Consider the following 27,471-nt stretch of genomic DNA (forward strand, 5'->3'; position numbering starts at 1 on the left):
GGAGGTTGCTGTGAGCTGTAATGCCACGGCACTCTACCCAGGGGGACAGCTTGAGGCTCTGTCTCAAAAAAAAAAAAAAAAAAAAAAAAGAAAATCTTGTCATTTGGAGCAACATGGATTAACTTGCAGACCATTACATTACATGGTTTATGCCAGGCATGGAAAGACAGTGCCACAGGATCTGACTTACATGTGGAGTGTGAAAAGTTGAATTCATAAATATAGAGTAGAATGGGGGTTGAGAGATTTTTAAAAAGACTTTAAAACTTTTATTTTTAATATAAAATAATCTTAATACTGAGCTCCCCTCCCACATTTGAAAGTGTTGTAACCTTAGACCTATATCCTCTGCTCATTATTGTAACAATTCCTGATCTTAATTTTTACTAATAGCTTTCTTTCACCTTCTAAAATTACAAAGCAATAAACCCATGATATACAAGATGTATAGTCTCCTTCTTATAACAAACGAGGAAAAAAACTTTGCATTTTGATCAAAAGCATTTTTAAGAGAATAGAGAAAAGAGGTAATCCTTCAGTTATGAAACAAATTAATAGCTTTTCTCATTGGAACGATTGAAGGCTGATACATATCCTGCTGTTTTCCCTGTGGGTAGTGGGATAAACTCTCTTTTTTTTTCTTTTTTTTTTTGAGACAGAGCCTCAAGCTATCCCCCTGGGTAGAATGCCGTGGCATCACGGCTCACAGCAACCTCCAACTCCTGGGCTCAAGCGAGTCTTCTGCCTCATCCTCCCAAGTAGCTGGGACTACAGGTGCCCGCCACAACGCCTGGCTATTTTTTTGGTTGCAGCCATCATTATTGTTTGGCGGCCCAGGCTGGATTCGAACCCGCTACCTAGGTGTATGTGGCTGGTGCCTTAGCCACTTGAACCACAGGCGCCAAACTGGGATAAACTCTCTCCCACTTTTGTTTATGGTGGCCTTTCCTTCACCAAAAGTGCCCTCCACTGGCATGTCTGCTCACGCTTTAGGGTCAACACAGGTGCCCCCTACTTTAGGAAGCCTCCCTTATCTTTCTCTGCTCCCATGGAAATCTGATACATATCTTTATCACAGTACTTACCACATCGCATTTTAATTATATATTTCTATGTCTGTCTACGTTGGGAGACTTTAACCTCAGTATTATTATTCTTATATTACTATGCCTGGAACAGTGCCTGCTCATTAACTATTTTGCTGAGTAATTACATAAAGAATCATCCAGCTCATACCTCCTACCTGTTTGTCATCATAATTGTCTGTGATCATATAACAAGATTCTGTTGAGGGTGAAGCTCACCCCCTGCACAGGTATTGTACCCTGAACTTCAAGCTTCTGCTTTAGCCAACCAAGCTAAACCTGCCCAGCTTGACCAGCAGCTCACTGTAATAAATTGAGCTCAGACTGAATCTGGCACTATTAAACTACCCATCAGCCCAAAACTACTCTTCAAAGAAGCAGCAAGACCAGGCATGAAGCTGACCACTAAGCTAGCCACTCCCTGTTTATGTCTATACTTCAGCATTGAAATTTTATTACTGTCTCACAGAGATTTTCTGTATTCCAGACCTGTACTCTTAAAAGAAAAACAAAAATGCTTATGTCTGCTCAATTACTAACATAATACTAGCTTAATTCTGAACTTGAAAATCTCAGTTTCTTTATGACAGCCCAGTGAATTAAGTGGGAAGCAGAATATAGAGGGTCTGAAAATGTTTGCTTTTCATTTTGAAAAATGAAAAAAAGACAAATCCAAGCAGTAGGAAGGTCAACAAGATGATTACTGTTACTCCTAAAAAACAGGAGCAGCGTGGGCCTCTTTTCCTGAGTGCATCCTGGAGATACTATGTGTCTTGTGCAGATTTTTTTGATAGTGTCTTAACTTAGAACATTTATGCCACTATAACAAAATTCCCAAGACTAGGTCGGATATAAGCAGCATAACTTTTATTTTCTCAGCTGGGCACAATGGCCTGCTATCCTAGCACTCTGGGAGGCTGAGGCAGGAGGATTGCCTGAAACCAGGAGTTTGAGATTGCTATGAGCTAGACTGACCCTGGGCAATAGAGTGAGACTCTGTTTTAAAAAATTAAAATAAATAATAAAATATAAAATAAAATAATCCTCATAGTTCTGGAGACTGAGAAGTCCAGGATCAAGGTGTTTGTATTCAGTGTCTGGTGAGGGTCTTCTTGCTACATCCTTACATGGCAAAGGGGGCAAAAGGGAAAAGGGGACCCACGCCTATCCTCACAGAAGAAATGGAAGGGCAAAAAAAGGTCCTCACTAGTTCTCTTGAGCCCTTTTATGAAGGTGCTAACTCCATTCATGTGGGGAGAACCTGCTTGATTTATTTGCCTAAAGGCCCCATCTCTTGGCACTATGGCATTGGGTCTAATGTTACAGTATAAGAATTTGCAGGAGGTACACATACCTTTAAACTATAGCAGGTATTCACCTGCTGAACATAAAATTACATCTCATGTTAACAAAATAAAAATTAGTAAGAATTAAAACAGTTGCACTTGGCACTTTTTGAAGTCTTATATTCTATAGCCTAAATTTTAGCAGAGAAAGGAGTTGAAACATTTATCTTGTGTCTATTATCAAATAACTATAGTAATTGTTTATTGTTCTCTCTTCATTTTCTACCTTTTAATTAAACCAGGAATGGGGGTGTGAGGGACATAACAAAAATGAGAAATACAATTCCCATTCCAAGTAGATTTTCTATTATTTTAATGAAGATCTAATATTTTATAGTTTTGAGGACCTGCTAGTTTTATAACAATAGCTGTGACTTTATTGTGTGTTCATCAACATTATTAAATATTATAACATAGTAACACTAACTGTGCCTTTATGCGGACTTGGCCATGCTGGCTGAACCCTGAACCATCACAAGGCAGTGAGAGAAAGTCTCATGGGAGCTGAATACCTCATCGTAGGCACAAGGCCTCTTGTTGCTTTCTCTCATCAGAAAAAAAAAAAAAAGAAGAAGAAAAAGGACAACACACCTCCTCTCAGGCCTCTGGACCAGGTATTCTCCATCTGGTCCCACAAATGAGTTTGACCCTTTTCTCTAGAATGAGGAGCATGATGAAAGAAAACCATGCGAATTCTGGAATCAAACCGAGTTAGATTTGTACCTTTCTCTGGCCACTTCTTCTTCTCTGCGTCTATATTTTCAGTATCAAATGTGGACGCCAATTGCCTGCTTTACAAGGTGTCTATAGAAATTAGATGCAAGACATGTTAAACTTTTAGCAAAGTGTCTGTAAATGTTAGACGGATCTTGATAAATCGGCTCTCACAATTGTTGCTGCTACATTAGTATTATTATAATTTTCCTTTACAGTAGTTTGTACTATTTCTTTTTTAAAGTTCGGATTTTATAGTGATTAGTCTGTGCTTCTCCTGTTTTACAATGTCAACTGTCAGCTGAGTGTTTTCACTGGTTTCTTTTTTTTTTTTTTTTTTTTAGTCTTAGAGTTATTTCTTTTGTTAGCTTTACCTCTGGCAACTTTTCATTCCTTACTAAGTTAATCTGATAATATATAAGAGAGAGTAGACACTCCAGTAGACCTTGCTAAAGCAAGGTTGAATCAGGATTTAGAAGTTGCACGTAATAAATTGGACATTTCCTTTTTTTTTTTTTCCTGAGACAGAGTCTTGCTTCATTGGGTAGAGCACATTGGTGTCATCATAGCTCCCTGCAACCGCAAACTTCTAGGCTCTGTGATCCTTCTGCCTCAGCCTCCCAAGTAGCTGGAACTACAGGCATGTACCAACATGCCTGGCTAACTTTTTCTATATTTGGTAGAGATGAGAGTCTTGTTCTGCTCAGGCTGGTCTTGAACTCCTGAACTCAAGTCATCCTCCCACTCCAGCCTCTTAAGAGTGCTAGGATTGTAGGTGTAAGCCACTTCACCCATCCTAAATTGGACATTTCTAATTAGAATTTAAAGCATGGTTTTAGATATTCTAAAAAAAGGTTTTTAATAATCTAAAATCAAAACATAAAGATTTAAAATCAAAAATATTAGGTAGTATTAGAATAACTTTTCTAGCTTTTATAATAAGCTTAATTTTTTTATTAAAGTTGGGTTTCATAAAATGGCCTAGGATTTTTTTTTCTAGTGAATTACTAATTGACAAACTTTTAAAGCTGGTTTATAATAATTTCAAATCAACAGAAACTGATGTATTGTCAGCTGATGTTTCACTATAAGCGCCTCTGAAATAACTGTGAATTCTGTCTGTATCCTTAAGAATTTAGATGAAACTGGCATTCTTATATGCAGTATTAGCAAAGTGAACTTGGGTTGATATAAGTCAGATCAATATTGGTATTTCTATGACCCCCAGGATAGACAGTGCCTGTATGGATTGTTGTAAACAGCAGCGTGCTTTTGGGAACTGCTAACCAAGATGGAATTGGCACTATTTCAGGGGAAGAATTATGCAACACAGTGATAAGTCAGCTAACCAAATTCTTAGGAAGAAAGTTATTTGGCTTCTGGGTATCTCTGGAGTTGGCCAAGGGTTCAGGGATGGAGGTGGAGAAGTCCCCACTTAGTGTGGAGGTGCTATCTCTGGTGCAGGCCTCTCCTGAGTGAGCACCAGGCTTTATCCAGTTCTGTTGCCAAGGAGTCAAAAAAAGGGGGTTAATTGGACTCTTATCCTGGGGAGTCTCACTCATGAGAAGCAGGAGCATCATCACAGATCGCACAGCTTGGGAGGCAGTCTGTAGAGGAGCAAGGAAGGAAAGGGGAAGGAGGCAATTATTTGTAGAAACTGAAAATAAAAGAATATGCCTTCTGTATCGTTTCTGTCTTAGGCAATAATGTGTCTCACAATAATGTATGTCATTGCAAAACACTTTTCTTCATTATAGAGCTTTTATTTTACTAAATATGTGAGCAAAATTTCAGGCATCTAAAAGGACTCCAGAAGTTCATCTGTTTAACCCACTGAGTCTAGCCCAGCACAGCTTGCAAATGGATGATTAGAAAGTCTGCCTTAATGATAATGGCACATAAAATACCATTTGTGTTGATTTCAGATTCCATATACAATAGAATTATTCTTTCATATCACTAATTCTCACTAGCTGAGCCTGATCTATTGTTATAGAGGATAGACATTAATGCATAAAAGATTATCTATAACTGTTTATCCAACGCAGAGATCTAGATAATCGTTTTAATGTGTTCACATTAATTTGATCACTCTGAAGGCCCATATCCATGTATGACTTTAATGTGATGTTTTTATGATTAAGAACTTCTCAAATCGATTTGGCGAGTTACAGAAAGAGAAGGTAAATTTTTCTTGTGTAAAACAACTCTCACTGATGATACTGGCATTAGCCAGTCTCTGGATCTTTCCTATTTTGGGGGGGGTGGGGGTCGGGTTTGAACCCACCACCTCCAGTATATGGGGCCAGCACCCTACTCCTTGAAATCTTTCCTATTCTTAGGAAGGTTTTTTTTTTTTTTTTTTTTTTCTTCTTTGAGACGGAGCCTCAAGCTATCCCCCTGGGTAGAGTGCCATGGCATCACGCTCACAACAACCTCCAACTCCTGGGCCCAAGCGAGTCTCCTGCCTCAGCCTCCCAAGTAGCTGGGACTACAGGCGCCCGCCACAACGCCTGGCCATTTTTTGGTTGCAGCCGTCATTGTTGTTTGGCGGGCCCGGGCTGGGGATTCGAACCCGCCACCTTAGGTGTATGTGGCTGGCGCCTTAGCCGCTTGAGCCACAGGCGCCGAGCCCTTAGGAAGGTTTTGAGTGCAGTAAATGTTCATCCACAGTGTTTACAGGTAATATTTAAAAGCTCATCTTTTTTTTTTTTTTTTTTTTTAAAGAGACAGAGTCTCACTTTACCACCCTCGATAGAGTGCTGTGGCCTCACACAGCTCACAGCAAGCTCCAACTCCTGGGCACTTAGGCGATTCTCTTGCCTCAGCCTCCTGAGTAGCTGAGACTACAGGCACCACCACCCCACCCCCCTCAAAGCCTGGCCTTTTTTTGGCCAGGGCCAGGTTTGAACCCGCCACCCTCTGTATATGGGGCTGGCGCCCTACTCATTGAGCCACAGGCACCACCCCTTGCTAGACTCTTGTGGTATTTGGTTATTTTTTAAATAGCAGTTCTCAACAATAAATAGGTTGTATTCCAGATCATTTACATATTAGCTGTTTGAAAGCTAGAGCACATACTCAGATTATAAAAATATTGCATGTATAGCTGATATTCACAAAAGCCTACTTAACCTATTGTATAATAATGTTATCATAGAATCTCTATGAAAAATAGTTATTCATTCAATTTCTGTTAAATGTTCTGTTTTGATAGCACAATAGTCTACTTTCATATTGCTCATATTCTGCTGTTTCTAAAGCAGATTTTCCCTTTCTCCCAAACTCTTCTCCCTATCCCTGCCCCTCAACCAGCTATTGTAATTTTCCTGCCTTAATCTACTTGGAGACCAAACTGAGTATCAGAACTTCTCCTTACCTTACTACTTACAGAAAGCCCACACCTTTTAAAAATCTTTCAAAGGTTTTCCACTTCTATGAAACAAAGAATGTGGGATAACAAAAAATTTCATGAAATATTGGGCATGTGTTTCATTCGTAAACAACAAAATGTATTGCTAGGTCGCTCAGAATATTCCTTGTGTATCTAGGAAAGGCAGTGAGTTTGCGGGGGCATTCAGAGACTGAAAGGAGATCTACTCACACTTGGTTAGATGTCTTCCTTTCTGACAGTGACTCCATAGCAATTTTGAAAGTAGGACTGGTTGTCTAGGAGCAGTTCTTTCTAGACAAAGAACAGGGTGAGAAGACAGGCCAGGCCAGTGATGGTCCCTTGCTCCAGAGATGAAAGAACAACAGCTCCATCCCTTCCTGATTCCACTGAGTGAGTGATAGCTGCTTTTTTCCTCCTTCTAGGAGGAGCTGTCTACAGGGTCTCAATCCCCCTCACCTTCCTCTGGCTTCTGCTACTACTCAGCTACCAACCTCCAAAGCAGCAGTTCTCAACCTGTGGGTCGCAACCCCTTTGTAACAATGGAAATACATCCTGGCATTAGTAAGGTTGAGAACCACTTCTCCAAAGGGAAGCTCTAAAGTAAGAAATAGTCACATAAAATGCCTCCCAAAAGCATTGAAAAGAGTCCGTTTATCAGCTTAGTGTTGGCTTAGTGCTCCGTGACCCCACAGTGCCTATAGCTCAGGCAGATTTAGAACGTGTAATTGGATTCTCTGTTTGAAATGGATGTATCATACTTTAAGTGAATATACTGATAGGACAGTAAGCTCGTAACTTTCAGTCTGTGGACCCATTCGCCACCAGTGCTCATTTATGGGCCATTCAGGCTGGCCTACAAAGAGCCTTTCCTGTGGCCTGCTACTGTTTGGCAGGTTGTGACACCTGCCACACAGTTGCCTTTGTGCTTTTGAGAGTTGGTAGAACTTGTAAAACCACTCTCTTGTTTCGGTGTTTTTCAGATTGGGATCCTGTCCTTTAGTTTGTTTTGTTTTCATTGGTTACTACATTTACATATTCAGTAGGTTCCAAAATTTAAGATTTTCCCATTTGTGGATATATTGAGTGTAGCAAATTAAAGTGATTAGCAGCACAAAGAAAATGCCATGTCTAGCGAAAAGATTTTTTAAAAAGAAAAAAAGACCAGAGCATGCTTTAGATGTCCCTTTTTCTTTCCTACATAAGGCTAAAGGAATGCTTTATGATTTAAACCCCTTTTTCCTGGCCTTATATTGAATCTCTGGTTATTACTGAGCATATCAAAGTCCTTGTTTGGTCATATTTCTTTGTACTCCAGAATAATAGTCTTAATTATTTAAAAGATTCAAATATAAACTGATAAGAACAGATACTACACTTGATCTTAGCCAAAAGGGGTGGCTCCTGTGGCTCAGTGGGTTAGGGTGCTTCTCCATATACCAAGGGTGGGAGGTTCGAACCCAGCCCCGGCCAAACTGCAACAAAAAATAGCCAGGTTTGTGGTGGGCACCTGTAGTCCCAGCTACTCGGGAGGCTGAGGCAAGAGAATCGCCTAAGCCCAGAAGTTAGAGATTGCTGTGAGCTGTGATGCTACAGTACTCTACCAAGGGCGATAAAGTGAGACTCTTAAAAAAAAAAAAAAAAAAAGATTCAATATATTTGCACACTACAAATTGTATACTTGTGAAAGTCACCAGTAGCCTGACTACCACATCTGTACAGAGCCTGCGAGGTGGGGGCCAGTGGTGCCCCTCACTGTGGGCAGCGTTGGCCGCCTTCCCTGATGTTCACCACCTCTCAGATCAGAGGATGGAGCAGCTTCAGCATTCTGCTCTGCTCAGTACTCCTTGGCTCAAACAGCCTGATGATTCTGGCTTTGGAGCAGCCATAAATGTGGCTGGGAAGTGTCCTGTGCTTTTGCTTCACTCCTCCATTTCCTGTTAGAGAAGGTGCCAAAGAAGCAGTTTGATTCGTCAGCCCACAAAGCGCTCCTGTCAGAGATGGCGGAAGGTACAGCTGGAGCAAATGCAGGTTTGGCCTGCAAACCAAGAGGGGAAGAAATGGTCCACATGGAACAAATCTTTCTTTAAGCTTCTGATTTAGTCCTAATATTGTGGCTTCTTTCAGGATCCAGTCCTGTTTTTGTTCACTGTTGTGCTGTTCTAGAAAGCAAAGCCTCCTTGGAAAGAGGTTGCCTTTTCCAGTTGAGTTCAGACTGGCAGAAGCAGAGAGGTCTAAACTGCAAGAGAGTGATTTACCACCTCAGTGAGCAAGGGATCAGGTCAGCAGTGATCTCACACAGCAATGAAGATTTAGCAGAGAACCTAAAAAGAAGATGCATCCGGACTATCTAATTGCAGTAGCCACCACATATTAGAAATGATGAAATGAGGTGTAGTTAAAGGAGGAACTTGAAAAGTAGACTAACAAGATAGATTGCCAGAAGAGCAAATATAATTCTAATAGCATGATATTCTGAATAAGTACAAAGTCAATGTATACATGTGTATAGGAATTTTTTTATAAAAAAGATAAAATTTTTTTATAAAGAAAGAAAGGACGGCTCGGCGCCTGTGGCTCAAGTGGCTAAGGTACCAGCCACATACACCTAAGGTGGCGGGTTCGAATCCAGCCCGGACCCGCCAAACAACAATGACGGCTGCAACTGAAAAAAAAATAGCCAGGCATTGTGGCAGGCGCCTATGGTCCCAGCAACTTGGGAGGCGGAGGCAGGAGACTCGCTTGAGCCCAGGAGTTGGAGGTTGCTGTGAGCCTGATGCCATGGCACTCTACCCAGGGGGACAGCTTGAGGCTCTGTCAAAAAAAAAAAAAAAAAGAAAGAAAGGAGAGGCTTTCACTTTTCGTTTTATAGGTTTTTGTACTATTTGAATTTCCTAACCATGTGATAGATGTTTCTTTTTAAAGATGAAAAGAAAAAATAGGTTATCTGGGTGATTAGACTATGGGCCTTTAAAATTCTTATCTTCATGATCTTTTTATAATCTATTATTTTTTATTTATTTTTGTGTGTATGTGTGTGACAGTGTCTCACTATGTCACCCTCTGTAGAGTGCTGTGGCATCATAGCAATCTCAAACTCTTGGGCAGAAGCAATTGTCTATCCTCAGCCTCTCAAGTAGCTGGGACTACAGGCGCCTGCCACAACACCCAGCTACTTTTTGGTTGTAGTCATTGTTGTTTGGCAGGCCTGGGCTGGGTTGGAACCCACCAGCCCTGGTATATGTGGCCGGCATCCTAACCACTGAGCTATAGCACTGAGCCATATAATCTATTATTTTTTTTAAATAAAATTAAGATAACAATTTAACATTTTACTTTTATTTCTTTTTATAAGCGTGTGCAATTAATGCCTTCCTAGTATTAAGGAAGTATTTATACAATAGTTGATAGGGAAGCTATGAGTTGCAGTTAAAGTAGGGCCTTACGATACTATTTGAGGAGAAAGAGAATCATGGCTTGGGAATTACCAAGAGCCATTCTAGATGACTAGGTTTGATCTGGGAACCCTTCACATTCTTTTCAGAATTCTGCTGGTTTCTAAGGTGTTTAAATTCCCAGGAAACTGATTTCTGTTACAAATTTTATTAAAACCCAGATATGCCATCTTTCACTCATTTTTATCTCCTGACTTGGCTCCTCCTGTGTTTCCAAAACTAAAGCTGATATGCTTTAATATGATGAACCAGCACCTGCTTTACTGCCTGACTTCTGAAGGAAATTGGAATATGTAGGATTTATGATGTACCAAATGAAAGAGAAGTTGAAATAGGAAGTATGTAGAGAATCCCTCAGTATGTCTAACCTGCTTGTGAATGCCTTGAATGAAAAGCCATTGTCTAAGACACCACATATGAAATATTTTTGTCATGAAACCACCACCTAGCTTCACATGCATTGTTTTTGCCTTCTAGTTTGTGTGTTCTCTTTCATAGTCTGTCTTGTTTGTTTGTTTTGTTTTTGAGTCATAGTTGTAATGTCGCCCTTGGTAGAGTGCTGTGGCATCACAGCTCACAGCAACCTCAAGCTCTTGGGCTTAAAAGATTCTCTTGCCTCAGCCTCCCAAGTAGGTGGGACTACAGGCACCCGCCACAACACCCAGCTATTTTTTGTTGCAGTTGTTCAACTGCAACCCGGGCTGGGTTTGAACCTGCCAATTTCCGTGTATGTGGCTGGCACCGTAACCACTGTGCTATGGACACTGAGCCTCTTTCATAGTCTTTTATTATCTCGTTCCTCCCCTCTCCCCTGCTATATATATACTCACATATTTCTTCCACCTTTTGTGAGTCTTACCGCCAAATCCCATTTAGAGTCTCTCCTCCAGCCATTAGTGATATCTGACTTGGCGCAAGAGTTGGAGAATTGAGGGAATGGAATCTGTTAGTGTGGGCTGGGGCCAAATCTGAAAGATTTGTAAATCTGTGTGGACTTCATTCTTTAGTGAATAGGATCTCTGTATCAGTTTAGGGATTTTTTTTTTTTTTTGGCAGGTTTTGGCTGGGGCGGGATTTTAACCCACCACCTCCAGTATATGGGGCCAGCACCCTACTCCTTTGAGCCACAGATGCTGCCCTACGGATTATTTTTAATTGTGAGGATAGAATCCCCTAAAACAGTGATTTAAAGAAATTAGGAGTTTTCTTCTTTCTTTCTTAGAGGAAACACGTAGATAAAGAGTTGCTAGTCCTAGTCCAGCAGCTTAAAGATGCGGGGCTGGGTCTCTGTGTTCCCTTGGCCTTTCCCTGATGACAGCCTCCCCGTTACCAGATGGATGCTCTACCTGGGGCACCTCATCCACGCTCAAGGCAGAGGGAAAAGGGGAGAGTAAGGAGGGAACAGGTTCATGCCATCAGAGTCATTCTCACAAACCCCACATAACAACTTGACTTTTCAACTATTGCCCAGATCTGTGTCTCATGGCCAATGAGAGTTCTGTTGGAAAAGCAGCATCAGAGAATGGGTATTTCTTGGGTAACCAGCATGAAATGACACAGCTCCTTCCCCTTAACTTGAAGTATGAATTTTCAAGAGAAAATTACTGCATCAAGCATTCTCCCTTCCTCATCTCTCCTTTTTTTTTTTTTTTTTAACTATGAAACCTGATTTTTGTCCTGCCTCTCATGAGACTATCAGTATTTTAGAACTTTGGAAGCATACATTCTGAATATGATTAGAATGAAATCAAATGCTAAATAGTATGGGCAGACTGGAATATAGTAAATGTCAGAGAAAGAAATGTGATGGGAATCGCTAAAAAAGATTTATGAGAAAGAGACTTGACCTGGACTGTGATAAATGGATAAATAGAGTATGTTAAACTCTATTGGTGGATATACACGTATGTCATTACACATTTACGAAAACCAGTACAAAGGACAGCACCAGGAGTGACCAGTCATGTAAGACTGGGTGTAAATAGTTAGAGATGGTGAGGCTGGTGTTGCAGTGAGGGGGGAAAGAAACAGTGTCACAGATGTAGAATGATGGGTGGCCCAGGACAGTATGGTGAGAATGTACTGGTGCATAATTTTAAACAATGTTAAGTGTTTAGTGATTACTGGAAATGAATTGGGATAAACTTAACATTTTAGTACTTCCCCCTCATTCCTAGTCAACTCTATAAAGTTTATATAAGAAACTTTGAAGTATTTAGTATTATTTTCTACACAGGAAGAATGATTTGTGATTGGTATTTTGCAGTGGTGCATATACATATTTACTTCACTGTTTAAACTCAGTCAAGTGATACTCATAGGATTAAAATTACATTCAAATTTCTTGGCAAAAGTGATACTTAAAACTGAGTCCAGGGCCATGCCTGTGGCTCAAAGGAGTAAGGCACCCGTCCTATATGCCGGAGGTGGCGGGTTCAAACCCAGCCCCGGCCAAAAACTACAAAAAAAAAAAAGAAAGAAAGAAAAAACTGAGTCCACTGCTTCTGGGGGATTATTTCCAAGACTGTATATTTTCTGCTTTGATAATTTTATTTTGTACTTTCCTAGCCAGGTATGGTGATTCGTAGATGTAATCTCTGCAGTTTGGGAGGCCAAGACAGGAGGATTGCCAGCCTGGACAACAAGGCAAGGGGCAATCTCTAGAAAAAATAGGAAAAACTAGCTAGGCCTGGTGGCACACACATTTAGGCGCAGCTACTTGGCAGGCTGAGGCAGGAGGATCTCTTGAGCCCAGGAGCTGGAGATAGCAGTGACCAGGGGGACACAACAAGACCTTGCTTCAAAAAAAAAGAAGAAAAGAAAGCTTTCTTATTTAGTGGCAAATAGTAATCATTGTGTAAAAATCAGCATTAGCCATTTTAGTTTTCTGTAAATTATGATCCTGTTAAAGTAAAAACAACCTCTTTCTGTTGGTTATTTTAATTAAGCAAAGCATAATAAAGTTCAGTTCTAATTATTTTTCTTTTCATAAATTATTTAAATAGTTTCTTCTCATTACACATTGAGTTTAATTGAATTGGGTCTAACGTGGTAAACTCCATTTCTCGGGGTTGACATTTAGACAGGTAACTACAATCTCTGAATCACCATTTCTCAGTGTAACTGGACAACTCTAATATGCTTAGACTTTCCCCCCTATTTGTGGAGTTTGCCCTTTACTTAGTCATAAATATTATTCATATTGTAGGGCAGGAGTAATTTGTGTAGTAGCTAGCATCGTGACTGTGTAAGTCACCAGGAGACCAAGTCACCAGTGGATGAAAAGGCTTGCCTGCTAATCTGTTTTATATTAATGCAGGTGAAAAATACCCCTTTTTCTGTTTTATTTTTAGTATTGCCAGCTGGCTGAAGGAAGGTTTTTGTTTTATTTATTGATTTATTAGATAAAAGCCTTTTTGTTTGCATTTTAAAGTGTGTAACGTTTATTCCTGTCAGCTAAATGTGTCAGGCAGAGTTCGTAACATGAATCAAGGAGCTGCTTTTGGTAGTAAACAACACAGCCTAGTGGGTGATTCACTGGCTCTTCCACAAAATACATGGAACGTGTGCTTTTCTGAAATAAGCGTTTTCCCATATTCAGCTAAGGTGGCTGTTTCTTTGGCTATTTAACAAGCAGATTATCAAAAGAAGTTTACTAAATTGCTTTGGAAACAGGGTGGAGTTTACAAACATCTTAAAGATGAGCTGCTCATTCTGCAGCCTTTCCACTGTTGTCAGCAGAGGCTGTGACATTCACACACTCTTCCCTGTGCATTCTGGGCAATACGGGTTGAGTGTCCCTTATCCTAAATGCTTAGGACCAGAACTGTTTCAGATTTCAGATTATCGGATTAGGGATACTCAACTTGTTTTTTGTATTTGGAGAATTTACTCATTCCTGAGAATTGTGCTGTAGGTGATACTGGGCAGACCATTCTATTCAGGGGCTACATAAACATTCATTTTGAGTCTTGCTTGATATAATGTTGAAACCATCCTAGAATAACATGAAATATTTTTTTCTTTTCTGACACGAGGTGGATGTAACCTTGATCTGACAACTTTTTGTCACTTCTACAATTTTAACGGTCAACCAAAAATAAGAATATATTCTTTTTCTTGTTACTAATCTTGTCATTAATACTTTTTCTTTCTGAACAGTTGCCATAATTTGCCACTCTCTATTCCTCTCTTCCTTCTTTAGGCATTCATCTAATATCACATATGTTCCCTCTGGGAGGCCAAGGTGGGTGGATTGCTTGAGCTCAGAAGTTTGAGACCAGACTAAGCAAGAGCCAGACCCCATCCATCTTTACTAAAAATAGAAAAAACTAGCAGGGCATAGTGGCGCACACCTATAGTCCCAGTTGCTGGGGAGGCTGAGGCAAGAGGATTGCTCAGGCCCCAGAGTTTGAAGTTGTTGTGAGTTATGACATCACAGCACTCTACCAAGGGTGACAGAGACTCTGTCTCAAAAAAAAAAATGTTTTTAATTAAAAAAAAAATAATGACACATATGTACCAGGGAGTGGGCTAAACACTGGAAATACAAAGATGAATTTATATTATAAAGTTGACAGACAGAACACCGCCCCCCACCCGAAGTTGCTCTGGTGGAGAGAAAAATTATCATAGAACTACAATTGGCCAGATGTCATAGACTAAATACCGATGTTCCATTACTTGGAATCTGTTCCTTAAAGCTCAGAATACAATGGCTATGATTAAACATCAGCTTTTTAGAGCAAACAGATAGCCCACTCCTTATCATGTAGGAATATTTTGGTAACTTGTTTTGATCAAATTTTATCTTTTGCTGTTATTTACATGATATTTATATTTTCCCTATCATGCATAAGTTAGCACACAGGTAGATTTGGTTTGGAAAAGTTATGGCGATGTCAGTATTTTTATCATCTTACATATAGATCTTGACATTTCAATACAACTACCTTAACTTCTCTTTGGAAATTGATACTTATAAATTAAAATAAATAACTACATGTCTCTGTTCCTTCCTTCATGCTTTAGTGTCAGTTATAAAAACACAGGGTGGTGTCCATGGTAGATTCTGTCATGTACAGTGTTGGATTATATTAAATATTTATAAAATCAGTGTCCTTGTGTTGGCTTTGTTATTTTCTTGTTGACTGGCTTTCTCTCTGTCCTGGCTAGAGTTCAGCGACATTGTCATAGCTCACTGCATCCTCAAACTCCTGGGCTAAGGTCATTCCCCCACGTTAGCCTCCCAAATAACTGGGACTACAGGCATAATCCACCACTCATGACTGATGTTTCTATTTTTTATAAATACGGCATTTTGGTCAGGCAAGTCTCGAACTCTTGACCTAAAGTGATCCTCCTGCCTCAGTCTCCTAAAATGCTAGGATTATAGCTATGACCCATCAGGCCTGGCTTCTGTTGGGTTTGTACAATCTCAATATTGAGCCAATTTCTTGGTCTTTTGGTTGAATATCATTTTCCTTCACTGTCATGCATTTAAAAATGTTTTTCCACTATGGAGAGATAGAGAAATCAGAAATTAACTTTCAGTCTCTATCAATTCTGAATGAATTTCTCCCAGATTTTAAAGCCTCCACCATTGTTGCCATCCTCTAATGCAATCTACTATAGCCACCACATAACTTTTGTTCTATATGGAGTACATGAAATACAAAGAAAAAATAAATCTTTTTTTTTTTTACAAGTAATTTACAGAGCAGGAAAATAAATCTTGAGTTATTTCTGTCAGCAGGAGGATTCTGTGAATGAATAAAATATACATTATTATCAAATGGCACTATTCAGTTGCATCTGCTTTTACAACAAGAAGTGAGCAATAGTGTTAAAGAAATGGCTCATCGTTCTTCTTGATGTGTCAAACCATCAGGTTAAATGTGAAGATTAGATGTTACACCACACCATGAAATAGGTTTACAAGGGTAAATTAGAGTATAGCTGGTATAGAAGGGCAAATTAGACTGTGCTGTGTTTAGCATCTATAGTTACTTAAATTGCCGTGGCAAAATACCTGTAAGTTTGCATAGTGGAAAAGATTAACACCACTAATTTCTGCCCATACGTCACTTTTTGACCTGCCTGAAAATAGCTTCAAAAACACACCGTGTTTCCCAGCAGGCACTATTTCCTCCTCCTACCTTCTGCTTCTCCTCGCTGGCATTTGTGGCTGGAGTCTCGTATCTGGTGGGTGGTCCGTGTGTGGTACACGGAAGCTGCCCTTGGCTCCTGTTAGGGAGACCACACTGACTCTGCTGTTCCCCTGCTGCTCGTTTTCTCAGCTACAGACTAATTTTCACTGTGTTCATTTATGTCACTTTTTTCCCATTTAGGGTCAAATAGTTAGCTCTTGGTTCATAATAAAAGTAAATGGACAAGTCTGAATAGTTACTAAATTGTATACAAGGCAGAGTTGTTAGGATGTGTGATTTCACTTTGTTGTTTTTTCAAGATGATAACCTTTGTAAAGTCACTTACAGCAGGCTTGTTAGACTTGGCTTTTCATTTACACAGAATCCACTGAAGCTAACGTAGCTCATGGCCACAAGTTCCATGGGTTATGCTTCGATGACTTTCTGTTGCCGTCATGATAAAGTCCAAACTCTTGGAACTCAGAAAGGCATTGCCTTTAGCTTGTTTCTCTTGCTGTGTTTGCAGCTGCCTGCCATCCCAAACCCACTGTCCGGCCTAGCTGTCTCATGTTTCTTCGCCCCACCAAAGGACCTTCTCCACTTTACTCCTCATGTTTCCAGATGTATCCAGTCTTCTGTCCTTGCCCAGTAACTACTGCCCCCCATGGCACTTTCTCCACCTCTGAATCCCTATAAACACTACATCATTTATTTGGTTATTAAACCTTCTGTGGTTTATTGGTTTTTTAGAAATTGAATTGGTCTTTTGTTGCAATTTCATGTATGTGCACATTGTCTTCTCCAAAGGATGTGAGCATCTTGGAAGCAGACGCTGTGTCTCATGATCTTTGTAACCTCTGCTCATGGCACAGTCTCTGCCCATGCCAGCATCTATAAATGTTTGTTGAAAAAATTACTTAACATCTCTGAGCCTGCGAATATGGTGGTTCCGAGAATAGTAACAAAGAGACTGACATTAAGGATCGGCTCATTTTGTGAGGATATTTAGTTCAGATTTTGACATACTTTGAAGTGATGGCAGAGATGCATAAGCATATATTCCCTAGAGGGGAAGACTGTAACTCTGTTGAGAGAAGATAATTGTAAATACATACTTAAGCAATGTAGGGTTAGTGCTTCAGGCTGTATCAGGAGATGATTTTTCCAAGAGAAGACACACATTACTGGGGGAATCGGAAGCCCCAGAACACAGTGTAACATAGAAATAGAGGACAAGAAAAGGAAATAGAAATGATAGGAGGAGATAACATTATGTCCAGTACCAGGCACAAGGTGTTCCTACTGAGCAGGGTACTGTCTGAATAAATGTAAAAGGGAAGAAAACTGAGGTGGTATGAGAAGTGAAACCCGGTGTGTCTGATGCTAGCTCTCCTGAACTTTGGTCATTACTGCACAACTTCATATAATTATGAGAAATTTAAACTAAAGAGAAGCTATTTTGTGGAATAATCAGAAAAGTCATTAGGAGTTATGCAGTTGCTTTATTTCCTTCTTGTTCTAATGCAAACTTTATAAATGACATTGGTTATACATTTAATATCTATGATTGAGATGTTATAATACTCCTGGCAGGTATATTTGAATAAATATAAGGAATAAATTTATATGAATATTTGAAACAAATATAAGAATAGTAGCCTGAGGCCTGCTGTGTTAACTTCTCTCTGCATAGATTGAAACTATTTGATTGAAGGTATGAAATTGCTAATATTCAACCATTTTTTCTATAAAAAAGCCATTCTATGTGGTTCAACCTCTAGTTTTGTATTCTCTATCACTCTCTCAAAGCTGTGTCCCCACAGCTACATGTCCTGGGGGCTATAGGTCCAGAAAGTCCAGTTGAACAATGTAACAGAGAAGTACTTGTATAGTAGCAGAAGCACTTATACTTCCCCTGTCCAAAAAAGTATTAAATGGAAAATTCCAGAAATAATTCATAAGTTTTAAACTGTGTGCCCTTCTAAGTAGCATGATGAGGTCTTATGTCTTCCAGCTCCATCCAACCCAGGATGTGTAGCATCTCTTTGTCCAGCAGCAGATCTATGCTGTAGACGCTGCCCACCCATTAGTTACATAGTAGACATCTGGGTTATCAGATCAACAAAGACATAGTGTATGTAAGGTTTGATGTTGTCCACAATTTCAAACATCCACTGGGGGTCCTAGACCTGTGCTCCACAGAAAAGGGGGGACTATTGTACAGAGCTAGAAATTGAGTACTAAACTTTTGCTGCTTCCCAGCCCACATTCCATGTTTTATAAAAATGGCGACTGAATTGGCTCAGCACCCATAGCACGGTGGTTATGGCACCGGCTACATACACCAAGGGTGGCAGGTTTGAACCCAGCCCGGGCCAGCTAGAACAACGATGACAACTGCAACAAAAAATAGCTCGGTATTATGGCAGGCACCTGTAGTCCTAGCTACTTGGGAAGCTGAGGCAAGAGAATCACTTAAGCCCAAGAGTTTGAGGTTACTGTGAGCTGTGACACCACGGCACTACCCAGGGCAACATAGTGAGACTCTGTCTCAAAAAAAAAAATCGTGACTGAAACATTATCCTCCTGGATGTCACGTCCACATATTACTTAGTGAGATTTAAACTCAGATGATCCAAAGGTTATAGTCCTAAGTGTCTTCAGAACCCAATGTTTTGACTGAATTAACAGCTCATTTGTTGGATCAGTGATTTTGAGTCGCTGAGAGGAGATCCTTGAATCAGACCATGCAGCCAAAAGGAGAAACAAAGCAGTAAAAACCCACAACCTGGCTCGGTGCCCGTAGCTCAGTGAGTAGGGCTCCAGCCACATGCACCAAGGTTGGCCAGTTTGAGCCCAGCCCGGGCCTGCTGGACAACGACAACTTGCAACCCAAAATATAGCTAGCAGGGCGTCGTGGCGGCCGCCTGTTGTCCCAGCTACTTGGGAAGCTGAGGCAAGAGAATCGCTTAAGCCCAATAATTTGAAGTTGCTGTTAGCTATGACTCCAGGGCACTCTACCAAGGATGACAAAGTGAGACTCTGTCTCAGAAAAACAAAAAAAGAAACCCCACAATGTTTATGGGAAGACATTGCAGGGAATACAATGAATGGTAAAGGATGTGGGATGTAGAAGCACTTTGACGGCACTTACTGGACATAGAGAATTTGTACTAGGTAAAGGCTCCAAATGTCTGCTGCATCTCTGTTTTGTTTCACGATACATCAGAAAGAGAGTCCCAGGCCGCAGTGGTGCTTGTCTGTACCCTTTCCGCTTGTCTTTACTCTTAACACTCACATGCAACACTAATGGAATATAGCTTTCAAGCTAGCAGGGAGATCAATAAAGATTTTATGAGCCTAGCAAAGACTTACTGAGCATCATAGTACATGGCTCAGTTTTTTCTTTTAAAAAACAAGACAGATTCGCGTAAACAGTAACTGGAAAGGCACCTGAGTTGTTTTAAATGGTTGTATTTTTTAATGGTAAATTGTAAAGGGGTATATGTAATCCCATCTGCTAGTTAACTAGGATCTTCAGGTATTGAAATTTGAAAGCAAATAAATTTCTATTTTCATTGTGTTCTTAAGTAGTGAAATTCTTTGTACTTTGTTTAAAAAAAACTCTTACAAGGCTTTGTTTTCCCATTATTATGATGGAGAGGGTTTTTTTTTTAAGTTCATACTTCCTTAATGTAGTGAAAGGCATTAAATCTTAGAAAACTGTCATTTCTCCAAGCCCCAACTTAGAAAGACTGATTACCTCTTCCCATACCAGGGTATCCCCTAAAAATCACATTGGTAAGTTCAGCCACCTGACAGCCCCCAGGAGGTATAATTGTAGCTGAACTGAAAACCTCTGAAACTAGCAGCTAAGCCACACCTTCCTGCCATGTTGGTCACTTGCTCCCCAGGCCCACTGTCACCAAATCAGCTGGGTTTGACTTCCCTCAAAGAGAGAGCTAAAAATACTTTCTGTCATTATTGAGCCTTGCCACAGGCTAGGCAGTGAACTACCTCTCTGCATTATTCACAACTCAGAAACTAGACTTTTCCCCTTTACAGATGAGAAAATTAAGAAAGGTTAAGTGACTTGCTGAGGATTCAGCTCATAAGTAGCAGAGCCAAGTTTGCTGACTCCACAGGTGCTGTGCATGTGCCATGCCAGGACTTCGTAGGAAAGCAGTGCAGTTGGAAGAAAAGGGCCTGAATATTTGTTAAATACCTACTGTGTGCAAAGGTCTGTGGTAGATTCTTTTTATTTTTTTAAAGAGATAGTCTTGTTTTACCACCCAGGCTGGTCTTGAATTCCTGGCCTCAAGCAATCCTTCCACCTCACCCTCCCGAGTAGCTGGCTCTATAAGTGTGATATACCATGCTAGAGTCTGGTAGATTCTTAACACGCATCTTCCAGCGACTCTGAGTTAGACAGTATCACCCTGTATGACCTACTTGGAAAAATTAAGTAACATTCAGATCACTCAACTAGTAAGTACTGGGTCTCATCTTTAAACCCAGGTCTTACGATTGAATTTCAGCATAATTAAGCTACAGCCCGCCCTCCCCCAAAAAAGCTTTTCAGCAGAAACATGAGTTGTACCGAACATGTGTTTAAGTCTTTCTAATTTTCACGGTTTGCTATTACGTAATATTTAGTTAGAGATGATGTTTGTTGTCAGGACCTAGGGGTCAGTTGCCAGAGAACAATTACATGATGCTGAATACACCAAGGCAAGAAAGAAATGAATACATTTGAAATATATTCTAAACTAATGGGGCTTCATAAAAACTAAGGTCATAGGAGGTGGGAATCTTAGAAGGTATTAAAAAAAAGAAGAAAAACTAAGAAAGATTAGGTTTCAGTGATGCCTCCAGGTGTCTGTACTCTGGGACAGCGAGGACGTGCTCTCTGGACCTACCTGTGAGACTCCTGCAGGATTGGTCACACAGCTGAGGCTGATTTTTGGACGTGTCCTTTCCACTGAACTGTGTGCTCCTTGAGGACACAGGTTATGACTGCATACTTTCAGTTCCGAATCTACCCAGGTTAACAGTAAATGTTGAATAGATGGGTGTTTCTGAAGAAATTTTAAGAAACCAAGTACATCTTTTCTCTTTTCTTATTCGTGTAGCGCCTGACAGCTATAAAGTGCAAGAGAAGAAAACTGCCTCCAACCGCCTTGCCTCTGCAACTTCAGGACAAAATAGCAGCCACTCAGGAACTAAACCAGGTACAGTGCATTGCGTTTACTGTGGGCAAATGGTTATCCTTAGAGCCTTAAAGACATGCTAATGAATTACAAATTAAACAAAGCTAGAATTTAGGGGAACTTAGTTTTTACCCTACCACCAAAACACACACTCTACTGGCTTGCACGAGATTAAGTATGAGAACTTCTCAAAGCCTTAGTTTTCTCTCTGTAAAATGGAGATTCTAACATGGTCTGCTTACCGCTCAATCATTTTGACCATCAATTTAGACCATATAGATGGTATATGTGGGTGCGTTTGTTTATTGTCAAGCAGCTTATAAGAGATAATACTTTTACTATTCCATTTTAAAAGACGTGATGCCATTTTTTGTGCCTGTATGCTGAACATTATTGTTTATCTCTTTTGTGACTTTTTCAAAAACTATTTAAAGAAATCTTTACACATAGCAAAGCTCATATAGAATCATGTTTTTGTTCTCTGTTCTCCACAATGATTGTACACCTACTCCGTAATTTCATTTAATAGCCTATGATTCATGGTCTGTTCCATTCAGCGATACAAAGAAGCAAACACTCTGTAAACATAAAACAAATAATTGAATAGATGTTGCAGTCATTTCCAGGTATCTAGCAACCATTGTGTGGCTCTTGGGAGAGACTCATATTTGGTATGACAATAAGAGACAAGGGAAGACAAAGCAAAGAGAATACCCCACGCAGTTCTTGGAAGCTACTTCCCCAGCCAAAGACACTCAAGAACAGTGACTCCGTGAGAATAAAGACGGAAATAACTGACTCTAGCCTTATAGAAAATATTCTCTATTATACTGTATTCAGTTTTGTGATTTTTTTTTCATGTGGAAAAGGTCTTAAACAGAGCAGATAAGCCTTTCTTGTCATTTAGATGAAAGATAATAACAAGTACTATTGCAAATATTGCTGAGCAGCCATTAAGGAAAATGAAGTGGAGTTTTAATTAGCACACTGAGGTTTCCTTTAGCTTGCCTTTTCATTGAGTCATTTATCCAGCCATGTGTCCACTCACTTCCCAACGATCGTCTAAAGTTCACTGAGGTCTTCTTTGCCTGGGAGGTACTATATGTGCAAACATTATAGCCACCCCCCTCCCTCAGGGAGCTTAGGCTAGTAGCCGTTAATTCCTGTACCCAAGTGAGCATCCCTAAGAGGTAGAAGTTCTTAAGCACAAAAACCCATTTATTTCCAGTGAGAATTTAACAGTGCTAAACTGTTTGTAGTTCATTTCTCTCATTCTCCTCACCTACCATTGCTTCTAAATGTAACCATTCTTCATTGTACAGTTTATACTTTTATATCCTAATAACTCATTTATTCATCTAGTGTTAGCACCGTGGAGATATTAGGGATATATTATTAAAAGACATAGTCTCTACCCTCCAGCTGACAGTATGATGAAGTAAGCCAATGTATGGATAGATCATTCAAACATGGAGCTACCCAGTGTGATAAGAGAAATGTACACACAGTGTGTAGAAAGCACAACAGCCCAAAAATCTTCTCAACCAGCCATCTCTTTATGGAGCCATTTGATTTATGTTGCCAAAGTCAGGTTAAATGAGGAAACATTTCATTTCTGATTGTGTCTTTTGAAGCATCCCCAATGTCTGGTTTTTTGTGTGTACAGATAAGCAAAGCTATAAATATAAAAGGCTCTTATTTTAGAAATCATCATGTTATTTTCCTGATTCTTATATCAAAGGATAATATGAAAGGCTGCATGTCAGAGAAACAGGCTACAGTAAAACTTTTTGATTTTATGGGATATGAGTCATGGGAATGTTTGGCTAAAGCAGTTTGGTGATTTTCATTCTCTAGAACTTAGGGAGACAAGGGGAAGAAAGTACATACTATATTTTGAGCATTGTCTTAACCAGATATGGGTATCCTGACTAAATGATTTCTCACAATCCTTTTTATTTTATTTATTTATTTATTTATATGAGACAGACTTGCTCTGTCACCAGGGCTAGAGTGCAATGGCATCACCCTAGCTCACAGCAACCTCAAACTCCTGGGCTCAAGAGACCTTCCTGCCACAACCTCATCAGTAGCTGGAATTATAAACATCCACCATGCCCAGCCAATATTTTCTATTTTTAGTAGAGGTGGAACCTCACTCTTGCTGAGGCTGGTCTTGAACTGCTAAGGTCAGGAGATCCTCCTGCTTCAGCCTCCCAGAATGCTAGGGTTATAGGCATGAGCTGCCATGCCTTGTAGCTCATGCCTATAATCATAGTCCCTTTTAACCCAGTAAATTCTAACTAAATTTCCTTCCCTCTTTACCTTCTATATTTATACTTATTAGGTTCAGGACAGCTCTTTGTTTTCAAAAGTATCTATGTATATTTGAATTGTGGCTACGTCTCAAACATGTTATGGAAGTCCTGTGTGGTGGTTTATAAGCATGAGCATAGCTGCTTGGCCAGGTCCCATGTAGTCCTGGAAGGGCCATTACTCTCAACTGTGAGTATCTGAACCCAGAACAAAACAGTTTGTAAATTTACAGATGCTTTGTTCTTGAAAAGTTTCAAGGTCACATTAATTCTTTAGTTTCCCAAATGTAACTCAGGATAGATAGTAATTATTTCAGCACCGATCTCAAATGAGGGCCATGGGAACTCTGGCAGTCCTAAGTATTGGCCTTGCTTATAGTGATTAATCGACACATTTATATAGTACTGTATACAGCCCTGTTTCTTACATATTATCTGAAAGGAGGCAGTTTGTTTCAGGGGAAGAGCATAATTTTTATATGAAATGATAGCATAGAGATTAGGTGAAACCAAAGTATAAGGAGAAATCAATGCCACCTCTTACACTGCTGTTTCTGGAACATATACCTGAAAGATACTTAAAAGTGCCTTTTATCCATTACATTGCATAATTGGGCATTGCCTCATTACTGCAGGAACACCAGCTAATGTCATGACTTGAGGCTCTCAAGGTTGGTGTTATTAAAAGGATTTGTTCTGTGCCTGGCAAGGTGGGAAGTTACAAGCTAGGCTGATTCCATGGCACTCTAGCCCATGCAACAGAGTGAGACTCTGTGTCCCAAAAAAAGAAAAAAAAAGGATTTGTTTTGTGAAATTTGGGTTCAGTCAGAGGGCTACACCCAAGAATCCAGAAGGCTACATATGGTTCCAAGCCTGCAGGTTCAACATCACTAAGTGGAAGATGGTAGGTGTGGATGTGTGTGTCCCAAATGTCATTAAAGCCTCCATTTCGAAATTTGGCAAAATTGAAAGTAAGCTAGAAATGTCATATAGTTTATATTGAAATATCATCTGTTAGCAGATTTTGTCAGTATAATTTAAAAAGTAATTAGGCCAGGCACAATGGCTTATGCCTATAATCCCAATGCTTTGGGTGGCCTAAGCAGAAGAATTCCTGAGACCAGGAGTTCAAGACCAGCCTGGGCAACACAGTGACAAAGCTTAGCTGAGGGCAGCGGCTAACACCTGTAGTCCCAGCTACTTAGAAGGCTAAGGCAAGAAGATTCCTTGAGCCCAGAAGTTTGAGGCTTCCAGGAGTTACAATCATCACATTGCACTCCAGCCTGGGTAACAGAGCAAGGCCCTATCTCTAAAAATAAAAAATAAATTTTTAGAAAGTAATTAACATCTGGTTTATAAACTTTTTGTTATGTGTTTATACAGCTTCTATAAACCAAGTGTTTTATAATTAAAGTTTTTAGGGGTGAGCAAATCTCATTATTTAAGGAGCGTTATTTAAATGATAACTATTCTCTCTCTTTTTTTTAATTAAATCATAGCTGTGTACATTAATGCAATTATGGGGTACAGTGTGCTGGTTTTATATACCATTTGAAATATTTTCATCAAACTGGTTAACATAGCCTTCACAGTGTTATTATATTAAGACATTTATACTCTACACTTAGTAAATTTAACATGTGCCCTTGTAAAATGCACCATAGTTGTGTTCCCACCAATTACCCTCCCTCCACCCATCCTCCCCCCTCCCTGGCGTCCCTCTCTTCTTTCCCCTTCTTTTTGGGCTATCGTTGGGTTATTACTTTCATATGAAAGCTATAAATTGGTATCATAGTAGGGCTGAGTACATTGGGTACTTTTTGTTCCATTCGTGAGAGACTTTGCTTAGAAGAATATGTTCCAGCTCCATCCATGTAAACACAAAAGAGGTAACGTCTCCATCTTTTTTAAGGCTGCATAATATTCCTTGGTGTACATATACCACAATTAATTAATCCATTCATGGGTCGATGGGCACTTGGGCTTCTTCCATGACTTAGCAATTATGAATTGGGCTACAATAAACATTCTGGTGCAAATATCTTTGTTATAAAGTGATTTTGGTCCTCTGGATATACACCAGGTATGGTAACTATTCTTTAAAGATCTTTAAAAAAAAATTGATATCTTTTAAAATTTGTGACTACAGAAGCCCCTACCACACCCAGATAATTTTTTCTATTTTTATAGAGATGGGGTTCTCCTCTTACTCAGGCTAATCTCAAACTCCTGACCTCAAGCAATCCACCTGCTTCAGCCTCCCAGAGCGTTAGAATTACAGATGTGAGCCACTGTACTGGGTTTAAAGGTCTTTCTTTTAACTTCATCTTGACTTGTGCTGAGTTCTTTTTTTCTTCAGAATACCATTTGGCATCATTTTCTTTCACTAGAAACAAACGACAGCAAAATCCCCTGTGAATGGCCCTTAAGGGATGCCTGAGAGGATCCAATGGCCGTTTTTCTGCTTCTCAATTAAACCTTTGGGGGCCCTCAAGCCTCCATATTTTTCTACATAAATAATATGTGGAACTTCATAGATGATTAGGGAATCTGAAAAATTATAGTGATTATGAGCCGGTGAGGGGTCCATCTTATGTTCTTTTTTTTTTTTTTTTTTTTTTTGGCTCAGCATTGTTTTTAAGATTCATCTTTGTTGGGAGGCGCCTGTGGCTCAGTGAGTAGGGCACCGGCCCCATATACCGAGGGTGGCAGGTTCAAACCCATCCCTGGCCAAACTGCAACAAAAAATAGCCAGGTGTTGTGGTGGGCGCCTGTAAGTCCCAGCTACTTGGGAGGCTGAGGCAGAAGAATCACCTAAGCCCAGGAGTTGTAGGTTGCCGTGAGCTGTGACTACACTGCACTCTAGCAAGGGTGAAAAAGTGAGACTCTGTCTCTACAAAAAAACCAAAAAAAAACCCCCAAATTCATCTTTGTTGATTGAAGGGAGAGTAAGTGGGTAATAAGTGTCAGTAATAATTTGACTAAACAAGCATCTTGTCCACCTCAGAAGGTTACTTTTTCTTTCATAGAAGGAAGTGCCTGTAGTAAAAGGAAGGAGAAAGCATCCTTTTCTTCATTTGAGATTTTAAGAAAACAAAAACTCAAAGTGGAACTCTTGAGCTGGAGTTATCTTTTTCTTTAAGGTAACCCTGGGGACTTTGAGGTACTAACTAGCAGAGAAAGTAGGTCTTTCAGTAGATTAAACACTAAATACAAAGAAGTGGGTGAGAGAGGTGAGACGTCACTGTTTTGCAGGAGACTAATGATAATGAGATAAATGCTACTAAATAGTAGATAAATTACTACTAAATAGTAAACTATGGCTTTTGTCAACTTTTTTTTTGGGGGGGGACAGAGTCTCATTATGTCACCCTCAGTAGAGTGCAACGGCGTCACAGCTCACAGCAACCTCAAACTCTTGGACTTAATCGATTCTCTTGCCTCAGGCTCTCAAGTGGGTGGGACTACAGGCACCCACCACAATGCCTGGCTATTTTTGTTGTTGTTGTTATTGTAGTTGTTTAGTAGGCCTGGGCCAGATTCCACTCACCAGCCCTGGTGTATATGGCCAGTACCCTAACTGCTGAGCTACAGTCACCAAGCCTATTCATTTTAAAAAATGTATTATTAAAACTGACACAAGGAAAGGCATGGTTAGTTACTAGTTCTTGAAAGAAGGAAAGAGAATATTGAAAGGGGGTCTGAGCTGAGGGAATTTAAGAAAACCTTAAGAATGGACTGTTTGATATATTGGTACTTTGTAGAGGATTATCAATACTAGGTTATGTATATGTTCTTTTTTTTTT

The 27,471-nt window shown here is 39.9% G+C and overlaps 1 protein-coding gene across 3 annotated transcripts in view; it reads left to right on the forward strand.

The window, feature by feature from the left end:
- MAP7 (microtubule associated protein 7) overlaps positions 1–27,471 on the forward strand; it is a 181,837-nt gene that overhangs the window by 97,643 nt on the left and 56,723 nt on the right. For all 3 annotated transcript variants that reach the window (XM_023513523.1, XM_023513524.1, XM_023513522.1), the window contains one exon: positions 21,273–21,371. In XM_023513523.1, the coding sequence (XP_023369291.1) occupies positions 21,273–21,371 (99 nt within the window). The remainder of the gene's footprint in view (positions 1–21,272; positions 21,372–27,471) is intronic.

Source organism: Otolemur garnettii, unplaced genomic scaffold (assembly GCF_000181295.1).
Source record: "Otolemur garnettii isolate 467f Iridium unplaced genomic scaffold, OtoGar3 scaffold00042, whole genome shotgun sequence".
Lineage (NCBI taxonomy): Eukaryota > Metazoa > Chordata > Mammalia > Primates > Galagidae > Otolemur > Otolemur garnettii.